The following is a 24,624-nucleotide window of genomic DNA, read 5'->3' as shown; positions in this document are numbered from 1 at the left end:
GATACAAGTTGATATGCAACCAAGTTACAAAGGAGGTTAGGCAAGTGAAGGCAGATTACGAGAAATCCTTGGCAAGGGATGCAAAGAAAAACAGCAAAGAGTTCTTTACTTATGTAAACTCTAGAAGGAAGGGGATGAATCAGATTGGTCCACTTGATATTGATGGGTCAACTGTTGATGATCCTGCTCAGGTAGCTAACAAACTAAATGAATATTTTGCATCGACATTCACACATGAGGAATTATTCAGCAAGGGGAATGCCAGAGGTGTATTCAACCCTAGCAGTAAGCTACAGAATCTTGAAATAACTGGGAGTAAAGTGGAGGGAGAAACTGTTGAAGATAAACACAAGAAAGGCACCCGGGGTGGATGGGATCTATCCAGTTATATTAAAGGAGGCAGCAAAGGAAGTAAGCAAACCCTTAGCCATAATTATGAGAGCTTCCTTGGATTCAGGGGGAGGTACCCATAGACTGGAAATGTGCAAATGTGACCCCAATTCACAAAGGAGGATCAAAGGCTGACACAAGTAATTATAGACCTGTGAGCTTAACTTCTGTTCCAGGAAAATTAATGGAGGCACTGGTTAAAGAAGCACTGCAGGATCATTTAGACAAGACTTCAGTTATAGCTCAGACACAGCATGGTTTTGTTAAGGGAAAGTCTTGCCCTGACCAACTTGATTGGATACTATGATGCAGTCACAAAAGAACTGGATGGAGGGAATAACTTTGATATTATATACTTGGATCTTAGAAAGGCTTTTGATACTGTTGCACATGGAAGACTGCTACACAAATTGGAGCAGTGTGACATTGGAGGCAAATTGCTGCTATGGATAAAGGGGTGGTTGAGGGGGAGAAGACAGAGAGTGGTAATCAATGGACACTGCTCATCGTGGACTAATGTTATTAGTGGAGTCCCTCAGGGCTCAGTGTTGGGGTCCATTATTGTTTTCTGTATTTATAAAATGATATTGATGATGGTATATCAAGCTTAATGTCCAAGTTTGCAGACGATACAAAGGTTGGCAGGGTTGTCAAGGACACTACTGACACTATGCTGCTGCAACAGGATCTGGAAAGGTTGAGCAGATGGGCTGACAGGTGGCAAATGAAGTTTAACAGTGACAAATGTAAAGTACTACACATGGGAAACAGCAACCCCCTGAGCAACGTATCAACTCTGTGGTACTACACTGACAGTGGTAGAGAATGAAAGGGACTTGGGGGTGGTTGTGCAGGCAGATATGAAGTTCTCTGAGCAGTGCAGACGGGCTGCAAGAGTAGCTCATGGAGTATTGTCAACGATATACAGGAATTTTTCCAGCAGGGATAAGGAGGTGATTATTCCATTGTATAAGGCAATGGTCAGGCCACACCTAGAGTACTGTATACAAGTCTGGAGGCCTCATTTCAAGAAGGATGTAGAGCTGCTGGAACGAGTACAGAGAAGGGCAACAAGATTAGTGAATGGAACAAAGGGGTGATCTTACGAAGAAAGGCTTAAGATTTGCAAATTACAGTCTGGAGACTAGGCACCAGCGAGGTGATCTGGTAGAGGTGTATAAAGCATTGAATGGTTTGAGCATGCTCAATGCTGATGGGATTCTTCCTCTCGCTCAGAATAATCACCTGAGAGGGCATAAATTCAAATTGAGGAAAGACATGTAGGATAGATGTGCGGAAATTTGCCTTTAGCCAGCGGGTGGTTGGTTGGTTGGTGGAACAGACTTCCATCCCTTGTGGTGGATGTTGATAGCCTAAATAAGTTTAAGGCTCAGCTGGACAGGTATTTTGAACGAACAGAGGGGTGAAGTGGAAGTGGGTTTTTTTTTTTTTTTTTTTTGGCTGATGCTGCATAAGCTTGCTTTCTTGCATCAAATGCTTCTACTAATGCTAATGCTAAATAGTGTGTACCCTGGGCTGAACGAGAGCCCCAACTTTCTTGTGACTGAGTTAACCTTTAATTACAAACTATGCGTTCAGTGACTGCCCCCCCCTCTCTGCCATAAACTTTCATGGTGAAATGGAACTTCTCTCTCGTGCATTTCCCAACTTTTTTGATCTTTTCATCTGACCATCATCTTTAGCGTCCTCACAAACCGCTAAGGAAAAATTTCCCATCATCCTAGGGGAATTTCTACCCTCGGCTGTTTCCCCCCATCTGTTTCGGTGGGGGAAGGAAAAACACACACATAGTAGTGTACCCCTCCAAATTAACGTACGGACTCATGTGAGGCATCTTTCAGCGACTCCCGAAGAGACCTGTGTAGGAAAGCAGCAGTACCTCGATAAACCAGACAATTCCGATTATCCGGAAAACAAATAAAATGCATGAAAACGACATGGAAGTCATTGAGATTGGTACCCTCAGCCAAACTGAAGAGAAACAGTAAGAGGCCGAGGATCATAGACCAATTGCCAAAAGAAAAAACAAAAATGGAACAATTCCAAAATCTGACCGGAAAACCCGGAGCACCAGCCAAATAAAGGATCAGCATGAACACCCAGGAGGGACAGATGACCAACCCAAGCCTTCAGAAAATGCTAAACTCGATCCAACACTACCGAAGGGAACCGTTCCAGAGCAAACATTACTGCTGCGAACGGCCTTAGAAAATCTGATGAAGGAAAGCTGCAGCAAAATAACATCCGTATTATGAGCAGAAATCGTACACCAATGGAATAAACTTGAAGCCATCTTAATGAACACATTCGGCCAACTACAGAAGGCAGAGGCAATATTGGAAGCACGAAACATGGATGGAGACAAACAAATGCTACAGCGCGCTCCGTCATATGCACAAGTGCTGAGGACACCAGCAAGTGACTCGATAGTGGCCGGCAAAGCACCCGAACCCGAAAGAAAGATCCTACCTAAACAACCACACTTAGTGGTCCTACGACCAACAAAACCCCACGACAACCAGTCCAGTGAACAACTCAAATCCCAAATAATGACTAACCTAAACGAAGAATTTAAGACAACAAGAATAAAGGCCTTAAGGAAAACAAGGAATGTCGGACTACTGATAGAAACGGAAACCAGAGAGGAAGCACAAAGAATAATAGAAAATCCGAAAATACCTGAACTAGGACTAACCGCTGCTGCGCCCAAAAACTGAGGCCCTTCAATCGTAATATATGACCTGGCCAAAGACCTTACCCCAGATCACCTATCAGAGGAGCTATTCCAAAGAAATCTACAGGCCATATTTCCGGACAGGAATAAGGAAGACCTAGTGACGCCCAAGTACATAACCAAGTCAAGGGACGGAAGCCACCAAAACTGGGTTGTCGAGCTCGCGCCCATGGCATGGAGGGCTTTAAGCACCCAGAACAGAATCTATGTTAACTGGGGCAGTCACCGCTTTCGGGAGCATGTGACTGTGCCCAAATGCTACAGATGCTGCAAATTTGGGCATCCAACCCACACATGCACCCAAACAATTCCCACGTGCGGGCATTGTTCGGCAAAAGGTCACGCCTTCCGTGACTGCCCAAACAAAAACACCGACCCAACCTGTGCAAACTGCAAGAGTTTAAAGTTAGATAGCGCACATTCAATCAGAGATGGTCAATGTCCTACATACCTGAAAGCAAAGAGTTTATTCCAATCAAGACTCAACTATGGGAACACATCCTAAAAAATATAACATCACAGAGGTTAAATTCATGCAGATAAATGCACATAGAGCCAAGGCGGTCGCCGACCAAATCCGCAAGAAGGCGGAAGAAGAAAACATTGATGTAGTAATATTACAAGAACCATATGTACATATGAAGGCTGTCAGGGGCTATCCCATAACATACAAAGTAGTCCAAACGGGGGATGACACCCCATGGGCAGCGATTTTGGTAAGAAACCCAGATATAACGGTGACCAAAATCACTCAGCTGTGCACATCTTGGGCCGCATGTGCCCAACTCACCACGGCCTTGGGCGCGTTTTATGTCATAGCCCTTTACTGCCTTCCGGGTGAGGACATCGACTTCGCAGTAAGGTACCTAAGTCTGGCTAGTGATATGCTCCCAAATGCAGAAATCATCGTGGGAGCAGACATTAACTGCCGGTCGCAAATGTGGCACAGTCATACCCCAGATAGACAGGGTACCAGAAACGGGACCAAGTTGGAAGAGTTCCTGGCAACCTCAACATTAACTGTACTAAACTTACCCAATAATCTGCCTACATTCTGCAACACATTATGGGAGGCCACTATAGACGTTACCATGGCAACTAGGAATGCTGCTAACAACATTTCCAAATGGACCGTCCGTGAGGCCTGAACAACGTCTGATCATCGCGCCATTACGTTCAGTCTAAACAAATCACTGGCCACAGTACCTGTGAACAGACAAACTGCCCATAGATATGCCATAGCAAAGGCAGACTGGGAACTCTTCCAGACCACCCTACGGAATAGCATACAACAACGACATAGAGAACTCCAACGTATCGAGGACCCAAGAATCCTCCAAATTAAAACGACTGAAATCATAAAACAAGCCAGCGACACAGCCATCAGGAAGAAAAATCCAACACCAGGGAAAGTGCCCTGGTGGAATCAAAACCTCCAGCGACTCAGGAAGGAGGCACAGGAAAGAAGAAAGGCCTTCCAGCGAGCCAGATGCTCCTGGCCGATGGCGGAAATTGAAACCCTACGACAGAGCTACAAAGAGGCAAGAAACACCTATACAGCACAAATTAGAGAAAGCAAAAACCAATCCTGGGAGCGCCTGGTCTCCACCACTGAAAACAAGGACCCTTGGGGACTTGTATACAAGATCATCACCAACAAACTTCCCAGAGGGGAAGTAGTTGAAGCCACTAAAACACCTGAAGGAAACTTGACTATCACTTGGGAACACACCATCAACAATATCCTTGACGCTGCCTTTCATCCAGAGATACAAACAATGACAACAGAACAGAGCCGAGTTTTCCAGGCCAACGAGACTCATCAGACGGCAACAAAAGAGCACCCTTTCACCATGGAAGAGATCAGCAATGCAGCAGACCTAATAAAGGGAAATAGATGCCCTGGACCGGACCTTCTGGAACCCGAAATTATCAAAAAAACGGTAGAGTACGCTCCGAACTTACTACTAAACCTATATAACCTCTGTCTCAGAGAAGGTATCTTCCCGAATTCCTGGAAGATGGCAAACGTTAAACTCATCCTAAAGAATCCAACAAAGCCACCGCACCTTCCGGACTCCTATCGGCCCATTGCACTTTTGACAGTTATCAATAAGCTATTTGAATGACTACTTTACACACGGATCCAACATTACTATGATGAGGCAGGCCTGGCCTCAGCAAACCAATTCGGCTTCATACGGGGAACCTCCGCCGTGGATGCCTTAACTCACCTCCTGACCAAGGTAAACAGATGTAATACAAAGTACTTCCTAGTGATAGCCGTGGACTTCGCTGGGGCGTTCGACTCACTTTGGTGGCCGAGCGTCCTGGCGAGGTTGCGCGAAGCCAACATGCCGGAAAACCTCTATAACACAATCAAAAGTTACCTAAGCAACAGAACCATCAAAGTCACCGCCCCCTATGGCACACTCTCCAGGCATGTCCATCGGGGCTGCCCTCAAGGTTCGGTCCTTGGCCCACTACTGTGGAATATTGTCTTGGACACCTTTCTTAACATTGATCTCAATGAAGTACAATCTCAGGCATTCGCGGATGACCTCATTCTGACGATACAGGCAAACTCAAGAGCTGCGTTAGAGGTCCTTGCAAATCGGGCCCTGACCACTCTCCAAGAATGGGCAAACCGAAATCAACTCAAAATATCCTCCACAAAAACAAACTCCATCCTACTAAAGGGACACCTTGATCTTAGGCGGCCTCCGCAAATAAAAATTGGGCAGGAAACAATCAAATTCTCCAACCAACTGAAATACCTAGGCGTGATATTGGACCAAAAACTGTCATTTCAGGACCATCTGAAATATCACCGTAAAAAAATAAGACGCTACGCAGCCATGGTTGCCAGGGTCACGCGTAAAGAATGGGGCTTAAAAAAGCGAGTCCTCAAACTGTTCTACAAAGCTATCTTCACTCCGATCGTCACCTACGCATCCGGTGCATGGTTTCAAAAAACTACAACAGCAGTAAACAGCCGTATCACGGACCAAATTCACAGATCCATCCTCCTAACCATCACTCGCGCTTGCCGCACGGTGAGCACCCACGCCCTGCAAGTGCTCGCAGGCACTCTCCCGCTGGACCAAGAAATCATACAACGCGGCCTACTATACTACCTAGACAAAGGCACCCCACAGACTTTTCTGGGGTTCACTATTGACCTAACCAGCAATAGAAATGTGGAAAAGAAGAGGATACAAACTCACCTGCAGCAGGCATGGCAGGAAAGGTGGAGCAACTCTCAAAAGGGAGAGATCACAAAGAAATTTCTACCCAACTTTGAACAAAACTACCCAACCTCACCCAACTGGTTCTCCCCAGGTCTACAAGCAACGTACCTCTTAACTGGACACGGAGCTATTAATGCCAAACTGTCTCCACTTGGGATTCAGGTTGATCCAACTTGCACTTGCGGGGGGCTGGAGAGCTGGCAGCACCTAATGTATGACTGCAGGCTCTATGAAGACCTACGTGGTGTTTTACTCACCAGAATCCACTACTTACCACAGGGACAAGAACATCACCTCCTAGACACAAAGGAGGAGTATCAAGCCTTCTCGGATTATGCACAGGCACTGTTCACGAGGAGGAGGACGAGGAGAAACCAAATGGCCACAACCCACTACCATTATAACCAAAGAACATCTGTTCTTCAGCTCACCGGGCTCCCTTGCCTGGTGCCTTTCTACCCCCTCCCCTGCGCCGGTGGTGGGACAGTCCCCCCGGCGCCCCCTACTTTCTCCTGGTGAGGCATGGGCATGCCTCACTGACTTCTGGGGTTGCCTACTCTATCATCCCCATATTTCTGCCTTAACCCCCCCAGCCTTCAGTCTCCCACCCACTCTATCTTTATGCTAGCGAATGTCCCACACACAAAAACTTAATTATGTCAAAATTCCCGTTCGCCCATTCTTTCGGCCTTTATTATGCAAGCATTATTCCCCTCACCTAACGATCATCAAACCGACGATGATGGATATATGTCTCTGTCTGTACGTACGTGCATATAAAAGAGCGCGCGCGTTTTTTTTTTTTTTTTTTTTAGGTCCTAGCCTCTGAAATCTCAGGAAATTAGGTGGCAGGACCTGCCAGAGTGAAACTAAAACTACTGTGGACCTGGTCTGCCTCCACGGGGCGAAGGTGGGGCAACGTTGGGCCTCAGCAGGGGTCCAGCGGCTAAACGACCAGATGAACAACGGTACACGACATCACACAGATACAAAGCCCACACACTTTTAAATCTCTGGCATTTCCCAGTGAACTGGTACACCCACAATGAAGGCAACACGGAGATGGGGGAAACCCCTGGTGCCGTCTGACACTAAATACACCTTACACCTTACACTCATTACTGCCTCCATCTTTATTTCCTTAGGTTTGCTTGCTTGATACTCTCGACAACTCACTGAATTTGACTTCTACATTGTTTAACACTCAGCTATAGCATTGTGGCATTCAGTCCCTTGCACTAATTAGAAAATTATTGATGTGAAAGCATCTATGATGCATCTATAGCGGCACCTAACAATGGAATGTAATGAAAATGTGTATTACAGCAATACAAATGCTTGTATTGTTGCAATCGTGATTGTGACATCATACTATTCAACAAATGGATAATTAGGCTATCGACTTGGATTTCGCTAACCTCTTCCAAATGTTGATTCAGTAGAGTAAGTAGCGGGTGTGAGCGTAAAACGTTACATCATTCTTACTAAATATTTTGGACTGAAGTATGATGCTAATGTCGCTAACATTGATTCTGTAGAATAAGTAGCAGGCATGAGCATAAAACATGACATTGTTCATAACATAGGTTCTAACTGTTCAATTTTAAAACAGTTCTGATTTTCGTCAAAGATGTTTTCACATAAAACATCTTTCATGCGTACAGGATGCAATTTATTCTTTTTGGCTGATACTGTATAAGCATTATACACCTCTACTAATTCTAATGTCACTTATACATGTTTTTACACTATTCCAAAATTCCTGAGCAATTGTTTTGATTTGACTAGTCTTTTAGGCACAATCCCAAAGAGTGATGGCCCCTTGTAGACACCACTCTTCAGGATTGTAAAGACATAGACAATTCAAGTAAAATTTTGAAAACTGTTTCATAATGGGAATATACACCAATCAATTCCTGTTATTCATTCTGTTCATATTAAAGAAGACAAGGCAAATCTGTAAAGCATGTTTCAGAAAAGATCACAAGTATGACTGGTATTAATGGAAAGTCTGTGGACATTCCATTAATACTGGTCATACTTCATCAATAATTGATGAAGGAACCCTAGCTTCATCAAGCTAGGGTTCCTTATGGATTTGCAAGGTGGTTTCACTAAGTCCCCATGCTTTCTCTGCCTCTGGAGCAGCTGGACCCTAGATCAGCACTACAGGAGCAGAGAATGGTCTGACAGAATTGAGTTGCAGCTTGATGTACACAATGCAGTAAACAATCCTACTTGAGGAATTTTGCTAGCAGGGATAAGGAGGTGTTTATCCCATTGAATTAAGGCAATAGTCAGGCCACATCTTGAGTACTACATACAGGTCTGGAGGCATTGTTTTAGGAAGGATATGGAGCTGCTGAAACGAGTACAAAGTGCAACAATATTGGTGAAGAGAACAAAGGGGTGCTCTTACCAAGAAAGGCTTAAGTTCTGCAAATTGCAGCGGCTGGAGACTAAGCACCTGTGAGGTGATCTGATTGAGTTGTTTTAAGGCTTCGACTGGATTGAGCAAGCTCAGTGCTAATGGGATTCTTCCTCTTGCTGAGAACATGGACATGAGGGGGATACAAATTTAAATTGAAGAAGGATGGTTACAAAATAAATATGTGGAGGTTTGTGTTTAGCCACTGAGTGGTTGATTGTTTGAACAAACTTCCATCTATTGTTGTGGAAGTTGATAGTTTAAATAAATTCAAGGAAGAACTAGACACAGTATTGAAAGGAATGAATGGGTGAAATGGCAGGTGTCATGATTTATTTTATTTATTATTATTATTTTTTTTAATTTTATTATTTTATTTATTATTTTTTTCTTTTGCTGATTCAGTATAAGCATGCCGTCTTGCATCATTCTTCTAATGCTAATGCTAATTCTTTGGTTCTAAGATGTTCTTTTAGTGATGTGGTGCACAGCTTAATCAAAAAGTGGAGGCTATTGAGAAAAATAAGCACTTCATCCTGCAGAGTGTAATCTTCCTGTAATTTCTTAAAGGACTACAGATTATTCTCATATGTTTCATTGTACTCCCTTTATCACTTCTTCTGACTGCAGAGATTGTAGAATATGTAATTACTTTCACGTTTTCCTATTTTGCCGTCTTTATGTTCATAATAATCAATAATAATAATAATCTATAGTCTTAAAAGAAATTAAACAGATTATACTCCACAGAGGGTGAAGTTCTTATTTTTCTCACCATTCTCCAGTCCTTTGGTTCCAAGAAACAGCTTTGCTTCATCACTCTATATCAAGCGGGGAATGGTCAAACAACTTGTTAAAGTACTGTATCTAAATTGTATATGAAAGGTTGACTCTTTGAAGCATATACAATGTTTCCAAAATCACCTGATGCAAAAGTGGAAGATGACCTATTTATTGGGCCACAATTTAAGCAGATTTTAGATTCACAAGAACTGGAAGACAAAACAATTGATACTGAGCAAAACACATGGTAGTCATTTCTTCTTGTAGTGAATGGCTTCTGTGTCAACATTGAGTGAAAATTACAAAGAACTATTTGACAAGTTGAGTGAAAATTATGGAAAAATGGAATGCAGAATGTCAGTCAAGCTCCATTACTTGCATTCTCGCTCTCACCTAGATTCTTTCATAAGCTAAGTGAGAAACTTTTATAGTGTTAGTGAAGAGCATGGGGAGAGATTCCACTAGGACATACAACCTGAATCAAAAACCAGATACATGTTTCTTGATTCAAGATGATCACACTGACCAAAAAGACAAAAATGTTCAATATGCATTTTTAAGGATTTTTTTTTTTTTTAAATTAATTAGAAGGGTTTATACTTTTTTTTTTTTTTTTTTTTTTTGCTTGTTGCTTACCTTAGCAAATATCAATACTCAGTTTCACATGGAAGTTAAAACATTGTTAATAAATCTGATATGATATCATTACACATTTACTTTTCTTTCATTTCTAGCTAGGCAACCATTGACACTATGTAAAAATTAATGTCATATTTTAAATTACCCTATCCAGACTCATAAAGGAACACCAAGAAATGCAAATAAACAGAACATTTTCAAAAATTTTTTCCATAATGTTATATGAGCTGAAAGATATCATTCATTATGTAATTAGAAAGGTGGTACCTATAAATAATTCCTTTGCTGAAATACTCCAAAAATTCATTTTGCTACCATTATTAATCGTATATGCTTAGAGAAAAATAATTCTCTAAACAAGAAAAGTAATAAATTACTACTTATATATCACTTTCAGTGGTTGTACATTGTTAAAATAACTTTGTTCAAATATTTCCATTTATCCAGATTAGAAGCTTTTTTGTCAATTAATGAATTCATTGCTACTCTAAACATATCTTTAATGTTAAAACAAAAAAAAAAAAAAAAATAGAACGAATGGTTTTTATGCTTCTATTTTATCTGTTAATAAAGCATTTTAATAATAATGTTGAAACAATAGAAATTGTTAAACTATTTGTCGCAGAATCAAAAAATTTAATTATAAAGTATTGTATGAAAACTCTTAAGGTGTAGTTACATTTACTTTAACTATTAAGACTTTTTTTTCTCTCTCTCTCTGTCTTCCGTAGCCACAGGTAACTACACCACATTTTATCCTTGCATCTGGTGGACAGCCAGTTCAGGGTATTCAGGGAGCACAGCTTCTGATTCCTACCTCATCAGGTATACCATAATATCCTATAGATTGTTAATCTATAGATTATATAGATTGTTAATCTAATATATAGATAGTTTATCTTTGCCTGAAGTTTGATTTAAAAACTCAGAGTGAAGTATGTGTATACAGTATATGATCCTTAAAAATTCTTGCATAAATTATTAAGTAAACCAGTTTGCTAATACTCTTTTTTGTAATATGGCTGTATTCTACTTTTAATTCATATTGTCATGACTGATATTTTTTTATATGAGTGATTTATGTATTTATACAAATTTTAGATAAAACTTGTCCTGGTTGAAAAGTTTATTAAGGCCACCTATTTACTAACCAAATGATTATAATGTAAAGCTAATGGTAAATGGAAAGTATTATTCTTTCTGTTGAATTATATGCCACAAGAGGCAAAGCTTTTAATTTAACAATTATTAAAACTTGTTAAATATTTAGCTCTAAAGATTAATACTACAAGTAGTGTTAAAATAAAGTTATAACTAATATAAAAAAAATTTATATTTTTAAAAAAGAATAATTAATTCCCAAAGATAATGTGCCTGTCATTCAAGATTATCGTCAAAAAATGAAATGACCAAACTAAAATCAGTTAGTTCAATTTTTAATGTAATTTTTGTTTTAATCATTTAATTTTTGAAAACACCTGAATCATACAGGTGTTGCATTTGGGCACTGTTCTTTTTAAAAGTTTTATATTATATTATTTTAACATTGCATGTAAAAAATGTTTAAAAACGTTCTTGTGTCTACTGCGGCACAACCACCAGTCAGTGGAGTTTACAATAACTCGTGAATACAAACATTGATCATATTTAGCAGTCACTGGCTTGAACCCCAGTGCACTCAAAGAGCGTGTGCAACTGCACTCTTACTTCTGATCACTCGACTACCTTTAATAATACCTAATGATACTTAATAAGTTCTCATTTTTTTTTTGTGTTTAATTTAATTTAAAGTTTTAATTAAAAAAAAAAAAAGGATTCATCCTTGATACTAAATAATGAAATGATAGCACTGCGGCTATGATTGCTGTTCCCTCAGGACCATGTGGAAGAAGCCTAGGTACAAATCTTGTCTCAACAGAAGAAACACATTCTTTGGGGTTAAAAACTCTATGCCTGAGTGGTTGATCTTAAACAAGATGGCATGGTTTATTCTTTTGGAAACTTTCAGACAAATATATTTATGCCCCATTGGCTTTAATTGCCTTGGTGCCTGTTCTAACCAACCTTCAAATCATTAAAAGCATTGCTGCTTATACTGTCTTTTGCTATTACAAAATACAGGAATACCTCGCATAGCGCGGTTAATTTGTGCCAAAAAAATACTGCGCTGTCCGAAACCGCACTGATCGAGATATTATTAGTATGTATTTTAATGTAATGTGTTCCAACAATTTGATTATATGGGTCAAGTTGCAAAAATATATAGGTGTTTGTTTACAATAAATTGAAGAACACAAAGTTCTTGCAAAAAAAGAAACTAAAATGATAAGAATGAAAAATACTAGTAAGTACAGTACAAATGATTTTTATGTACATACCAAAAGAATATAAGTGAAGTATGTACTGTATTTTTATTTTGAAAAATAACTGATCAGCTTAGTTTGCACAGTTTTTTTCTTCTTTTTTGCAGGTGTTGCAAAATGACAATCAATGTCATTTTGCAACACCTGCCTTACTTTCATACTTCATTTGATGTTTGGATCTAGAAGAATACTCAGCACAATTACATTTCTTCTTTCCACTCATATTTGCATATAAAGGTGTAATGTTTTTAAAAAATAATCTTTAATAAAAATACACAGCAAAAAATATTTTTACAGCTTATTCACAGTCAACGACCTCACCACTCATAATCTAGAGTGTTTACTAATGTATGAATGCTAGCATAGTCCGTATATATATAATGGGAGTTGCGACAACAGTCAGCGTGGCCTTAAATCCATAACACATTGGCCTGTGTGCTGATATTATAATACATACATACATATCAAATTTATTGGTGCGTAATGCAGTTAATTTTTTTTTTTTTTCAATTTGTAAACCATGCTATAGCGAAACCCGTGCTGTTCGAAACCGCGCTATGCAAGGTATTCCTGTAATATATATTTATAATATTCGGTTGGATGGTGGTATATGCATATTAGCATAAAACACTGATGAGCCCTTTCCCTGTTTTGTGTTTCGCAATTCTTCTGTTAACCTGTGGCAACGATAAATTTCAGTACAACTTGACATGGGATATTCATTGTAGCAGCTTGCAATTATGACATTGTGCCAGTCTTCAGTAGTTACAAGTAAGATGTTAAAACCAGAATTTATTTTAAAAACTAGCCTAGTCCCTAAATGGTTATTGCTATTTGGATGGTTTTTTGGTACATTAACTACTCTGGCCATAGTGCTCCAGTTCATATGGAGGTTTTTTTGTACATTAACTACTTTGATCATAGTGCACTGGTTCATATGGTATTATATTTATAAGTGCATGCTCATACAGTGATTTTCATGTTGCGTGGACTGAATAACTCTTAAGGAACCCTTGCTTCCTCTCCACAAGATTGGTTAATTAGAGCTCAGTTGAAGAAACCTTTAGGAATTCCTCCAGTCTCCAGTAGAATTTGAACCAAGACCTCTTTAAATGAGTGAAAATCATAAACTTGGTCCAACATGAGTCACTTTCATTTTGGACCAAATTTGTTAATTTGTTAATTTGTATCCAAATGTTACCCTTGTTTTCTTATCCCTCATTCAATCCATTAGTAACAACTTTTTTGTGCCCTTACAGAGTACCACTCAAAATTTATGAGAATGGTCATTTTTTTTTTCAGCTAGGTGATAGAATATATATTTTTAGTAGTCCTCCTCACTGAGTGCTATTTTTTTTTTTTAATTGAGCAATTCAGAAGGACTAGAGATTGCATCAGTTTTTATTTCAAACTCGGCAAAAGCAGCCTGAGAAACATATGTTATGAATGGCCTTTGGAGAAGCCTTCTTCTATTCAACAGACTACTCCAAATGTTCAGGTGGCACTTTATCAAAAGCACCACCTGTCTTTACAACACGTGGCTCTCCCACCACTCTATTTTCAAACATGCTTCCATTGATGAAAGAACTGTTAGGCCCTGTTTAAGTCCCAAGGAGAGTACTTTGAAGGGGACATGATACAAAATTAGTTAAGTTAAAGGCTTTTGTTTCTGAATATATTCTCATAACTTTTGGGCAACACACCATATTTTACATTTGCTTTCTATGTGAGTAACTCAAAAGAGGTTGTCAAAGTTTGACTTTAGATTTTTTGCATAGTAGAGTGTGTAACCATAGATAAGATAAAAATGGAACTTTTGTTTACATTTACCAAGTATTTTGTTGACTTATTAGCAAGGGAGTAACTATTCATCTCGGTATAGATCAAGAATAAATTCCTAGTATAACTTTGTGTAATACATGAAATTTTCAAATTTTATAATAATTTTTAAATAATAATTACACTGGTCAACAAGGTTTTGCTAACATGGGTGAAAGTAAGCAAGCATTTTAAGAATTTGTTAATTTGTACGTGCTGATTACAAATATGACAGTAAAAAGTTTCTATCATGTCACATTTTTTTTTAGAAAATTGCAAAAATAGTTTTAAAAAAAAGTAAAATAGCTTCAAAATCAACAAAATTGTCCAACGTCACACTCTGTACCCTTCCCAGTTGAATTTATTGTAACAAAAGAGACATATCTGTGTTCTTTAATGGTATACTAATACCTCTTTTTAGTTTTATGGCCTTGAGGAATGGCCGCTCTGAGTTATATTGCTATCATCCTTTTTATGCGGACCCTATTATATTTGTGGCAGCCAGGCATCTCTGTGAAAGACAACTTGTTTACAAGCTATCTTTAGCCCTTAAATGTACATTTTTGGGTTTAGTTTCAATTTGTAAGATCTAGTGGCAGGTTGTGGTGTTTAAAATTCCATTTTGGTCTTGTGAAAACTCATGAAATGGAGTGAAAATGGTGTGAGTGCGTGCGTTAATTCACCAAACAGTTTTTGCTCTGTTTGTGGACAATTTACAGTGAAGTCACACCAATGATCAATCACAGATAAGGTGAAACAAGCTTATTATTTTTATTTTGGTTATCATGTGGGTGTTCAAGATAAAAGGTGGGCACTGCATGTGTGCTGTATAATGTGCTATGTAAATCTGACTGAATGGATGAAGGAGAACAATTCTAAAATGTGTTTTGCTGTCCCAATGATCTGGTGAGAACCAACAAGTCACCTCAAAGATTGTTATTTCTGCCTCACAAATACTAAGGGGTTTTCAAGGAAAAATACAATTAAATTAAAATACCCCAACCTTCTGTCCACAATAAGGCCAGTGCCACACACACCACAACTCCCTATTCCTATTCCTCCATCTAGTTGTGAAGAAATCAAATCACTATTCCAAAAGAAGAGCAAAAGTCACTAGAGCCCTTACCTGCCCCCTCAATGTCTGCCGATCCTAGTTACAATCCTGAAAATGACAAAACCCAATGCTTAATTGAGCAAAGTAAACTTAATGATTTGGTTATGGATTTAAATGTTTCAAAGCAACAGGCTGAGCTACTAGGATTTAGGTTGCAACAGTGGAATTTGCTGGCAAAAACCATGAAGATTTCTGCGTTTAGAAACTGAAATGAAAAGTTTGCAGGTTATTATCAAATGGAATATTCTCTTTGTGTCTGCAAAGATATAAACGGATTGATGGATGAACTAGGGTTTGAACACAACCTGAAGAATGGAGATTAAACTCAGTGTAAAACATTTTTGCTGCACAATGGTAATATCAAACCGTCAGTTCCAGTGGCTATGAAAGAAACCTATGATAGCATGTCATTGCTATTAAATGCCGTAAACTATAAGAAATATTGTTGGAAAATCTGTAGTGATTTAAAAGTAATCGCTTTGTTGCTTGGACTACAGGATGGTTTTACTAAGTATTGTTTCCTGTGTTTACAGGATAGTCGAGCAGTAGAACATCATTATATTGCAAAGGAATGGCTCATCAGAGAAGAATACATTCCCAGGAAACTCAATATCAATTCATGCCTTTAGTGAAATCTGAAATGGTGCTTCTCCTACCTTTGCACAATAAGTTACCTCTCATGAAAAATTTTGTAAAAGCCAGTTTACAAAAATTAGTGATGAAAAGTTGGAGGGTATATTTGTAGGCCCACAAATTAGACAGCTTTTAAAGGATGAAATCTTTGAAACTGAACTTAAAGCCACTGAATTAGCTGCATGGAAATCCTTCAGAGCTGTTGTTAGCAGGTTTTTAGGGAATAAAAAAGTAGAGAACTATAAAGAGTTGATAGAAGAATTGTTGCATAACTATCAAAAGTTAGGATGCAAAATGTTGCTGAAAATACACTTCCTACATTCCCAACATGGACTTCTTTCTGGACAACTTGGAATCTATCAGGGATGAGCAGGGAGAACGATTCCACCAAGATATCTACACTATGGAGCAGAGGTATAAAGGATGATGGGATCCAGCAATAATGAGTGACTATTGCTGGTTTCTGATAAGGGAGGACCATTCTGCTCATATGAGGAAAAAAATAACTGTAAATAGTAAGATTTCCTATTTTTGCCTCCACTTTTATGAGTTAATGTCTTAAATCCAAATAGGTGTTTATAAAGTTTAAATATGTTATTTTTTTCTCCATTTGAAATAGAAATGACCGGTCATCATTCCTATTTCAAGCAATTAATTTACAAGAAAAGTAGTCAAGTCAATCACATGCCACTACTACTACTATTTAGATAAGTAAAAATTCACAATTTTTGGAAAAGAGGAGCATGAAACGTGACTCGCTACGTTTCATGCAGACACAAAGAGAATCTTCCATTTGATAATTACCCGCAAACTGTCATTTTTATTTTCAGCACACCCAATTTAGTCAAAATCATGTTATTATTCATGTTATTGGAAAAAAGGTTTAAAATTGTTGACTGTTGGCTAGTGTTATTTGGCACACTGATTATACAGTGTCTAAATTATTCACCTGATTATGAAGCTTGATTAAAATTTTATTATAATAGGTATCTTAAAATGGTTTTGCTGCAGTTATAGCAACTCAATAAGCTTTTTCTTTATACAGTAGGCAGCCTTGATCCCAGAAAGCATTGTGACGTCATCCTTCATTTTCAGTTCACTGCAGGATGAAGGCCTCCCCAGCAACTTTCCAGTTCCTTCTGTTTTGTGCAATGGCCATCCATTTACTGCCCACGAACTCTTGAATTTCATATGTCCAGATTTTTCTTTTATCTCCTCTTGGGTACCATTCTGTTATTTTCTTAGTCCATCTGTCGTCATGTCTTTGAGGTGTTTGTCCTGTCCAAATCCATTTCAGTTCTTTAATTTTGATAAGAATGTCCTTTACTTGCGTTTGCTGCCTAATCCATGTGTTTCTCTTCTTATCCAACATCTGATTCCTAATACAGTCAGTCCTCATATAACACCGTAGTTATGTTCCTAGAAGCCCTCATGCAATGCAGAATTATTCAATATAATTATGGAAAAAAAAATAGGGTTAGGTGCCAACCACTCAAGGCTGAACACACATTTATAACCAAAACATTACCAAACACAATTAATAATCGTAATAAATACGTAAGTATTTTATTACGATTATTACATAATAAAATATTGCTAATACTTTTACCATATGAAAACTTGTTCCTGATCTCTTCTTTGTTTGATCTTCTATCCAAACAGATAACAAACATCCCATCTCTTCCAATTCTTTATGCCTTGATCTAATGGATTTTGTTACACTTTGAGGTGTTCTTGCTATAAAAGTTGCTTTTATTTTCTCTGCATTCTTTTTAATTGTTCTCAGCATTGCCTCATTTATGCCTGTAGCATGCACAATATCACATGTTCTTTCATTCTGCTCAAAGCATTTCCCCAATTCCGTATTTTTTTAAAAATATTTTGTTTTTCTCTCTCTGAACCTGCAGTATCTTCACCAGCAACACTTCACACTTTCATTTTTAGGGAATAAAGCACATTTACAGTATAAAAAGAATAAAAATGAGCACACTTGATATGCACAGACAAAGCAGCGCACGTATAGCAACTGAGTAAATAAACAATGCAGGAAGTGTTGTGTTCAGCTGGGGTGATTCCGCCGTGTTGACTGCCATTTCTTATAAATGCAAAGCCAAATCATGCATAAGCGAATTTTGCTCATATTATTTGCGACATTGTACGTCTATTTATAAATCATGTATGATCGAATTCGTGTAGTGTAAACACGTGTTATACAAGGACTGACTATAATTCATTCCATTCTTCACTGTATAGTTTTCAGCTTCTCTTCCATTCTTTTGGTGAGTGCCCAAGTTTCACTTCCGTAAGTCATGGTGGGGAGTATACATTGGTTCATTATTTTATGTTTCACTCGAATTGAGATATTGCTCCTCAGTATGTGACTTTATTTGCTGAATGCTGTCATTGTGACATGACAGTGTAGATGGAAGCAACATAAATGTTGAGGCTTTGGGATACCAGATCTCCAGTGACTGTAAAGAGACATTTTCAATGGGAACTCCAAAAAGATCCACCTATGGAAATATAAATGAGGGAATGGTTGAAGCAGTTTCAAGAAACCGGCAGTGTGCTGCACCAGAAAGAAGCAAGTAGGCCTAGTATATCTGCAGATAAAGTTCTGGAAATTAAGGAAGTGTTTACCCTAAGTCCTACAAAATCTATCTGTCAGGCAACCCCGCGGTATTTGGAGCAACATTTCACAGGGTGTTGACAAGAAACTTTATGCTTACAAAGTGCAAATCATCCAGGAAATTAAGCCTCATGACAAAATACAATGAGAGGAATTCGCTATTCACATATTCATCCAGAGATGAGCACTTCCTGTAAAATGTTGTTTTTCAGGCACAATTGTAGCATATAAATATCAGAAAATCCCCACTCACTTTGTGAACACGAGCATAATAATCCCAAGGTAAATTTGTTGCACATTGTCCTTCGGGCAGGTGATTGGGCCATTTTTCTTCCAAAAAATACTGTGAACTCCACAAATTACCCAGGTATGCTCCAAGTTCCAGTACGGTGGTGCCCCATTGCTGATAGAACACATGTGGCTGCACCTCAGCTGGAAGATATACAGCCATATCTGTTCTATCAACAAGATGGGGCACTACCACACTGAAGGCTGCATGTATGCAGTTTCCTCGATAAAAAAATTTTTAACCAATAGAGCAGCCAGGATGGTCCCATTTCATGGCCTCCTCATTTCCCAGCTATCACACCTATGGATTTCTTTGTATGGGGATAAGGATAAGGTGTTTGCAAAATAAGTTAACATCAGAGAGTTGAAAAACAGGATTGAACAGGTGGTGACTTCAGTTTCTCAAGAGATGTTTCAAAATACTTGGAATGAAATTGGCTACTGTCTTGACATTCTATTATCATAGAATGTCAAGACATTAGCCAATTTCATACCAAAACCGCTATACGGATACCAAAGGTGTCCATATAGAGGTTTACTGAAGTGCAGTTGTGTGATAAGAAACTAAGTTTCTTTATTAGTGCAGCAAACCATTTTTTCAGTACATATTACAATAAAATTTTAGTAAAGCTTCATAATTAGGTGAATAATTTATAGACACCCTGTAGGTCATATTGAGATTATCTTATCATTGTAATATAATATAATAGTTTATAATATAAGATTCTTATTTGTTATTTCATTCATGACATTATAAAATTGAATATCATTCTGAAATTAAAATAAGTAAAATTATATATCTATTTCAGGTGTTGCCACTCAGCAAGTGATTACAATACCTGTTAGCCACCTAGCAGGCAACCAAGTCGTCCAGTTAGTTGCTTCCAGTGGCCAGTTATTCACTACTACATTAGCTAATCTGCAAGCCCTTTCGCAACCCGTTCCTTTAGCTGGAGTACCTTCCCCAACTTCTGCAAGTTAGTATTTCAGCATATATTTTACTTATCTCTCATTTCTAAAAGTTTTAATTTTATTTAAATTTGGCTTCCTCTTACTGCTCTTTTGGTGAATGTGCTCTTAGAGAATGAGTAGCTCGAATTCCCTTTAGAAGTATGTTTAAATAATATACGCACACATGCAGTTTCTTCAACCCCTCTTTGAGAGTTTTTCCAAGGAATTTGGAAGGTTCTAAAAATTAAAATCTATCTACATAAATGCTTTTAAATATTAATTTTTTTCAACTTTATAGCTGAACATTAGAGTAAGATTATTGCCAAAAATAAAATAATAATCAAAATGTTGTAAAAAAAAAATTTCCAAATGAAAAACTATAAAAAAATAAAAATTCGTGTCATTACTTCAGTTTTTCTCTTCAGTAATATTCTCTCATTTATATATGCATTATTCAATTCATATTCATCAACTACTGGTTCTGAATAATTCCAAGGAATTTCTTTAGTTTCAGCTTGTGTAAGCCCATGTAATCTCGAAACTTGTTAAATGAGCCATGCCCTCCTACACCAGTTTTTAAAACTTATCATAAATACACACATTGTCCAAAAGAAATGAACCGATATTCAGTATCAAATTGGGCCATCTTTGTTTTGAATAACAGCAAGTGTGTGGCATGGCATTGATTCTAGTGTTTTAGCATTTTGGTCTAATTGTAAACATTCTTCCAGCAAAATATCTCATAGCTATGACAAAGTTGAAGGAGTTGAAGACTTCATTACCAAATAGCTTTCTCTCTCTAGCATATCCCACACATTCTTAATAGGATTGAGATCAGGTGAATGTGGTGGGGGAAGATGGTGTAAATCCATGTCATGTTCTCCGAACCATCCTTGCACAATTCTGGCATGATGCACTGTTGCATTATCATCCATAAAGTGGCCATCACCTTGTGGATAAAAGTGTGACATTGCAAGGTGCAGTATGTCTGATACAAAATTCATGTATTCCCTGAATGACATTCAACCTTCTACCAGTATTAATAGACCCAGTCTGTGCCAAAAAAACATTCCGCATACCATGATACTACTGCCAGATTCTTAGGTTGTCTTAACGAGGCAAGCAAGGTCCATCACTTTGTAAGGGTCTCACCACGTGCACATCCTCTGCCTGCCATCAGTGTTAAACAAAGTGTATTGTGATTCATCTGATTACACGACTTTGTTCTACTGCCCAAACATCACGTTCTGAGCCCACTGTAAGCAGATTTTTTTTTTTTTTTTTTTTTTTTTTTTTTTCAGAAACAAGTGGCCTCCGAATACGAGGCGACTGCTAATACCCAATTTCTTCAATTTCCTTCATGTGGTACTAGTTAAATTAGAGCAGTTCTAGGCTCAGCTGAATTCAGATGTTATTTGCTGCATGGTGGATGCCTTATTTTTCTGTACAGTCTTTAGAGTACAATGGCTTTGCTCTTGAAGTATTGTTTTTCTGCCACATTTACTTTGAGATGTGGAAGAACTGCTTGCTTTCCGTGCATTAAAAACATCTGAGATGAATGCTTTTGAGAAACCATTTGTAAGGTTCTCACAGTACAATTTGTAAGGTTTTCACAGTACAATTTGTAAGGTTTTCACAGTAAAATGTCTTTTGTTTCTCAAATCATAGCTCCTGCTAAATATGCATCCACAATTAGACCTTTTTCACAGTGATAGATCAATGTTTTCCCCATTGTCTTCAGAATACTGCAGTCTAACAGCCTGTGAGACAAAATGTCATCACCCCACATCAGTTTATTTGCATCTATTTTCATTTATTTGTATTTCTTTTGTCTGTGACTGTCTTAATATAAAGGTTCATATTTTTTTGGTTAGTATAAAAACGATTACTATTAATTCTTAATACTAAACTTGATGTAGTGGAAAACACACACACACACACACACACACACACACACACACACACACACACACACAGAGAGAGAGAGAGAGATTCTTGGAACTGAGTGAGATATAAAATATTTGCAACATTTTAGGACTCTTATAAGCATTATGCTTCCTATTGTACTCATTCACTTGTTCATTTCCATGTCTAATCTTCAACCTTCATTAAATATTATTTCTAGATACAGTCATACCTGACTGTATCTAGAACAAATGCTACAATAAACAGTTTTTATCAATAAAATCAGGATGCTACAATGAACACAGATGCTACAACGATCGTGGAGGAATATTATCGGCTGACATAGCATGCGCATGTGCATGATGTGTCAGGGCCTTCCCACTTTGATTAGAGTGTCAGTTATTTGCCCTTTAGCATGTTTTAATTATTCTGCTATATTTAGGCCGACCGGACTAGCCAGATGGGTAAAGTGCCTGCCTGGCAACCCAAACGTCACGGGTTCGAATCCCGACTTGGATCAGAGTAGAAAATGCAGAAACTCTGGGAAATGCATTATGGCCACAGAAGCCGATGTGCCAACAACTAACAAAATATATATATATATATATATATATAATTTTAGCCATGAGCCGACAAAATAGAGTGAGAAAGCTAATTAACTTAGACATTAAGAAAGAAATAATTTCCAAGCAAGAAAGTGGAAAAATGTGGGAGATCTAAGTGCTGAATATGGTATGGATAAATCAACAATCAGTACAATTTTAAAAAACAAGGAAGAAATAAAATGTGCACAGGTTGCAAAGGGAATCTCTAGGTTAAGCAGTTTACGTAATATCACAGAAAAGATGGAACTCTTCTATTAGTGTGGATTAATGAAAAACAAATGGCAGGTGATAGTGTCAGTGAGGCAATTATTTGTGAAAAGGCCAAACAATCATTTGAGAAACTTTGTGCTAAGGCTCCTAGTGCAAGTACTGGTTCTGTGAAGGAGTTTTTTGGCACCAAGGGGTAGTTTATCGGATTTAGGAAAAGGACTGGATTACACAGTGTTGTGAGGCATGGCGAGGCTGCCAGTGCAGATAGGGATGCTGCTGAGAAATTTAAGAAAATAACTGAGGATGTAGGCTTTCTTTCACAGCAGGTGTTTAACTGCAACGAAACTGGCCTTTTCTGGAAGAGAATGCCACGCAGAACATATATCACAATGGAGGAGGAGACCACCTTGCCTGGCCATAAGCCAATGAAAGAATGGAACACCACAAAACTCTGCCTTGGAGTTTTGTGGCATTCCAACCACAAGGCTTGTGTGACTTTTCTCCGACTAGGTGACTGAGGCGTTTGGCCCCACTGTCCATGACTACCTTAGGGAGAAGGATCTTCCATTGAAGGTTCTTTTGGTCACGGACAATGCTCCAGCCCACCCTCCTAATTTGATGGTAGAATTACCAGATGAGTTCAGTTTTATCAAGGTTCACTTCTTGTCATCTAATACCACGCCTCTCCTTCAGCCTATGGACCAGCAGGTGATCACAAATTTTAAAAAACTCTACACTAAGGCACTGTTCAGGAAATGTTTTGATGCCACTTCTTCCAGTGATGTGACTCTGAAGGACTTTTGGAAGGGTCACTTCAATATAGCAGATGCTGTTTTCCTAATTGTGATTGCTTGGGAGGAGGTTTCTGTTAGGTGCTTGAATTTGGCTTGGAGGTCATTGTGGCCTGATGCTGTGGCTCCAAGGGACTTCGAAGGCTTTCAACAGTTGGAGGAAGAGCCTGTTGTGCAGGAAATTGTGTGGGTCTGGTCTGTTCCATGGGCCTGAAGATCAATGAGGAGGACTTGGTGGAGGATCACAGAAAGGAGCTATCATTTGAGGAGCTAGCAGAGCTTCACAATGACAAGGCAGAGGCACTGAAGAAGAGGAAAGCTTTCAGGGACAAGGACAAGGGAAAAAAAGTCACAGCATTCCAGCTGAGGACCTTAAAGAGGTATTCTCTTGCTTGGAATAAACTGTCCAAACTTATAAAAGATTATCATCTGGATATTGCCGCTGTGGAAATGGGCCTTAATCATTTTAATGACACCTTGATGGCCCACTTTTGGAGGGTCCAAAAATCCAGGATAAAGCAGTCAACCCTGGATTCATTCTTCAAAAAGATGGACAAACGCCCTCTAACTGATGACCTCCAACAGGACAGTCACCCAAGATGAGTAGGAACGATGACTCCTCTCCTTCCACCTCTATGTGATTTTTTTATGATTTTTATTAGGGAAAGTTTGTTCATATTTTTCACTAAGGAAACTGTTTATGCTTTTCAAATTTTATGTACATTATATAAAAGTTAAATAAATTAATTTTATATTATTTTTACACTTATATTTTTCATTTTGTATTATATTTTTCCTGTTTAAATCATTGTATTGGATGGTAACTTTGCTCTAGACTCTGGGCCTGGAACGGATTACCCCTAAATACATATATTTCAATGTATGGTATAACGAACAAGGTTCTAGAACCAATTACGTGTGTTCTAGCATACCCCACTGTATACTTAATTCCTAACCTGTTCCATTTTTTTTTTTATCCCCCATCTCTTCCAACTTTCTTATCTTCTGTATTTTGTATAACCAGTTTCATGCTAAATTATCTACAATCTTGTCTAATTTATTCAGAGATTC

General features: G+C 38.3%; 1 protein-coding gene across 1 annotated transcript in view; it reads left to right on the top strand.

Moving 5' to 3' along the window:
• Positions 1–24,624, top strand: part of LOC150079412 (uncharacterized) — a 178,054-nt gene that overhangs the window by 51,988 nt on the left and 101,442 nt on the right. Inside the window, exons 3-4 of the mRNA XM_090383056.1 lie at positions 10,978–11,071; positions 19,901–20,068. Coding sequence (XP_090239182.1) covers positions 10,978–11,071; positions 19,901–20,068 — 262 coding nt within the window. The remainder of the gene's footprint in view (positions 1–10,977; positions 11,072–19,900; positions 20,069–24,624) is intronic.

The sequence above is a fragment of the Mastigoproctus giganteus genome, chromosome 10, assembly GCF_048544385.1.
Source record: "Mastigoproctus giganteus isolate SK-2022 chromosome 10, ASM4854438v1, whole genome shotgun sequence".
Lineage (NCBI taxonomy): Eukaryota > Metazoa > Arthropoda > Arachnida > Uropygi > Thelyphonidae > Mastigoproctus > Mastigoproctus giganteus.
The sequence above is the reverse complement of the archived record's forward strand: the minus strand, read 5'-3'. Positions and strand labels throughout refer to the sequence as shown.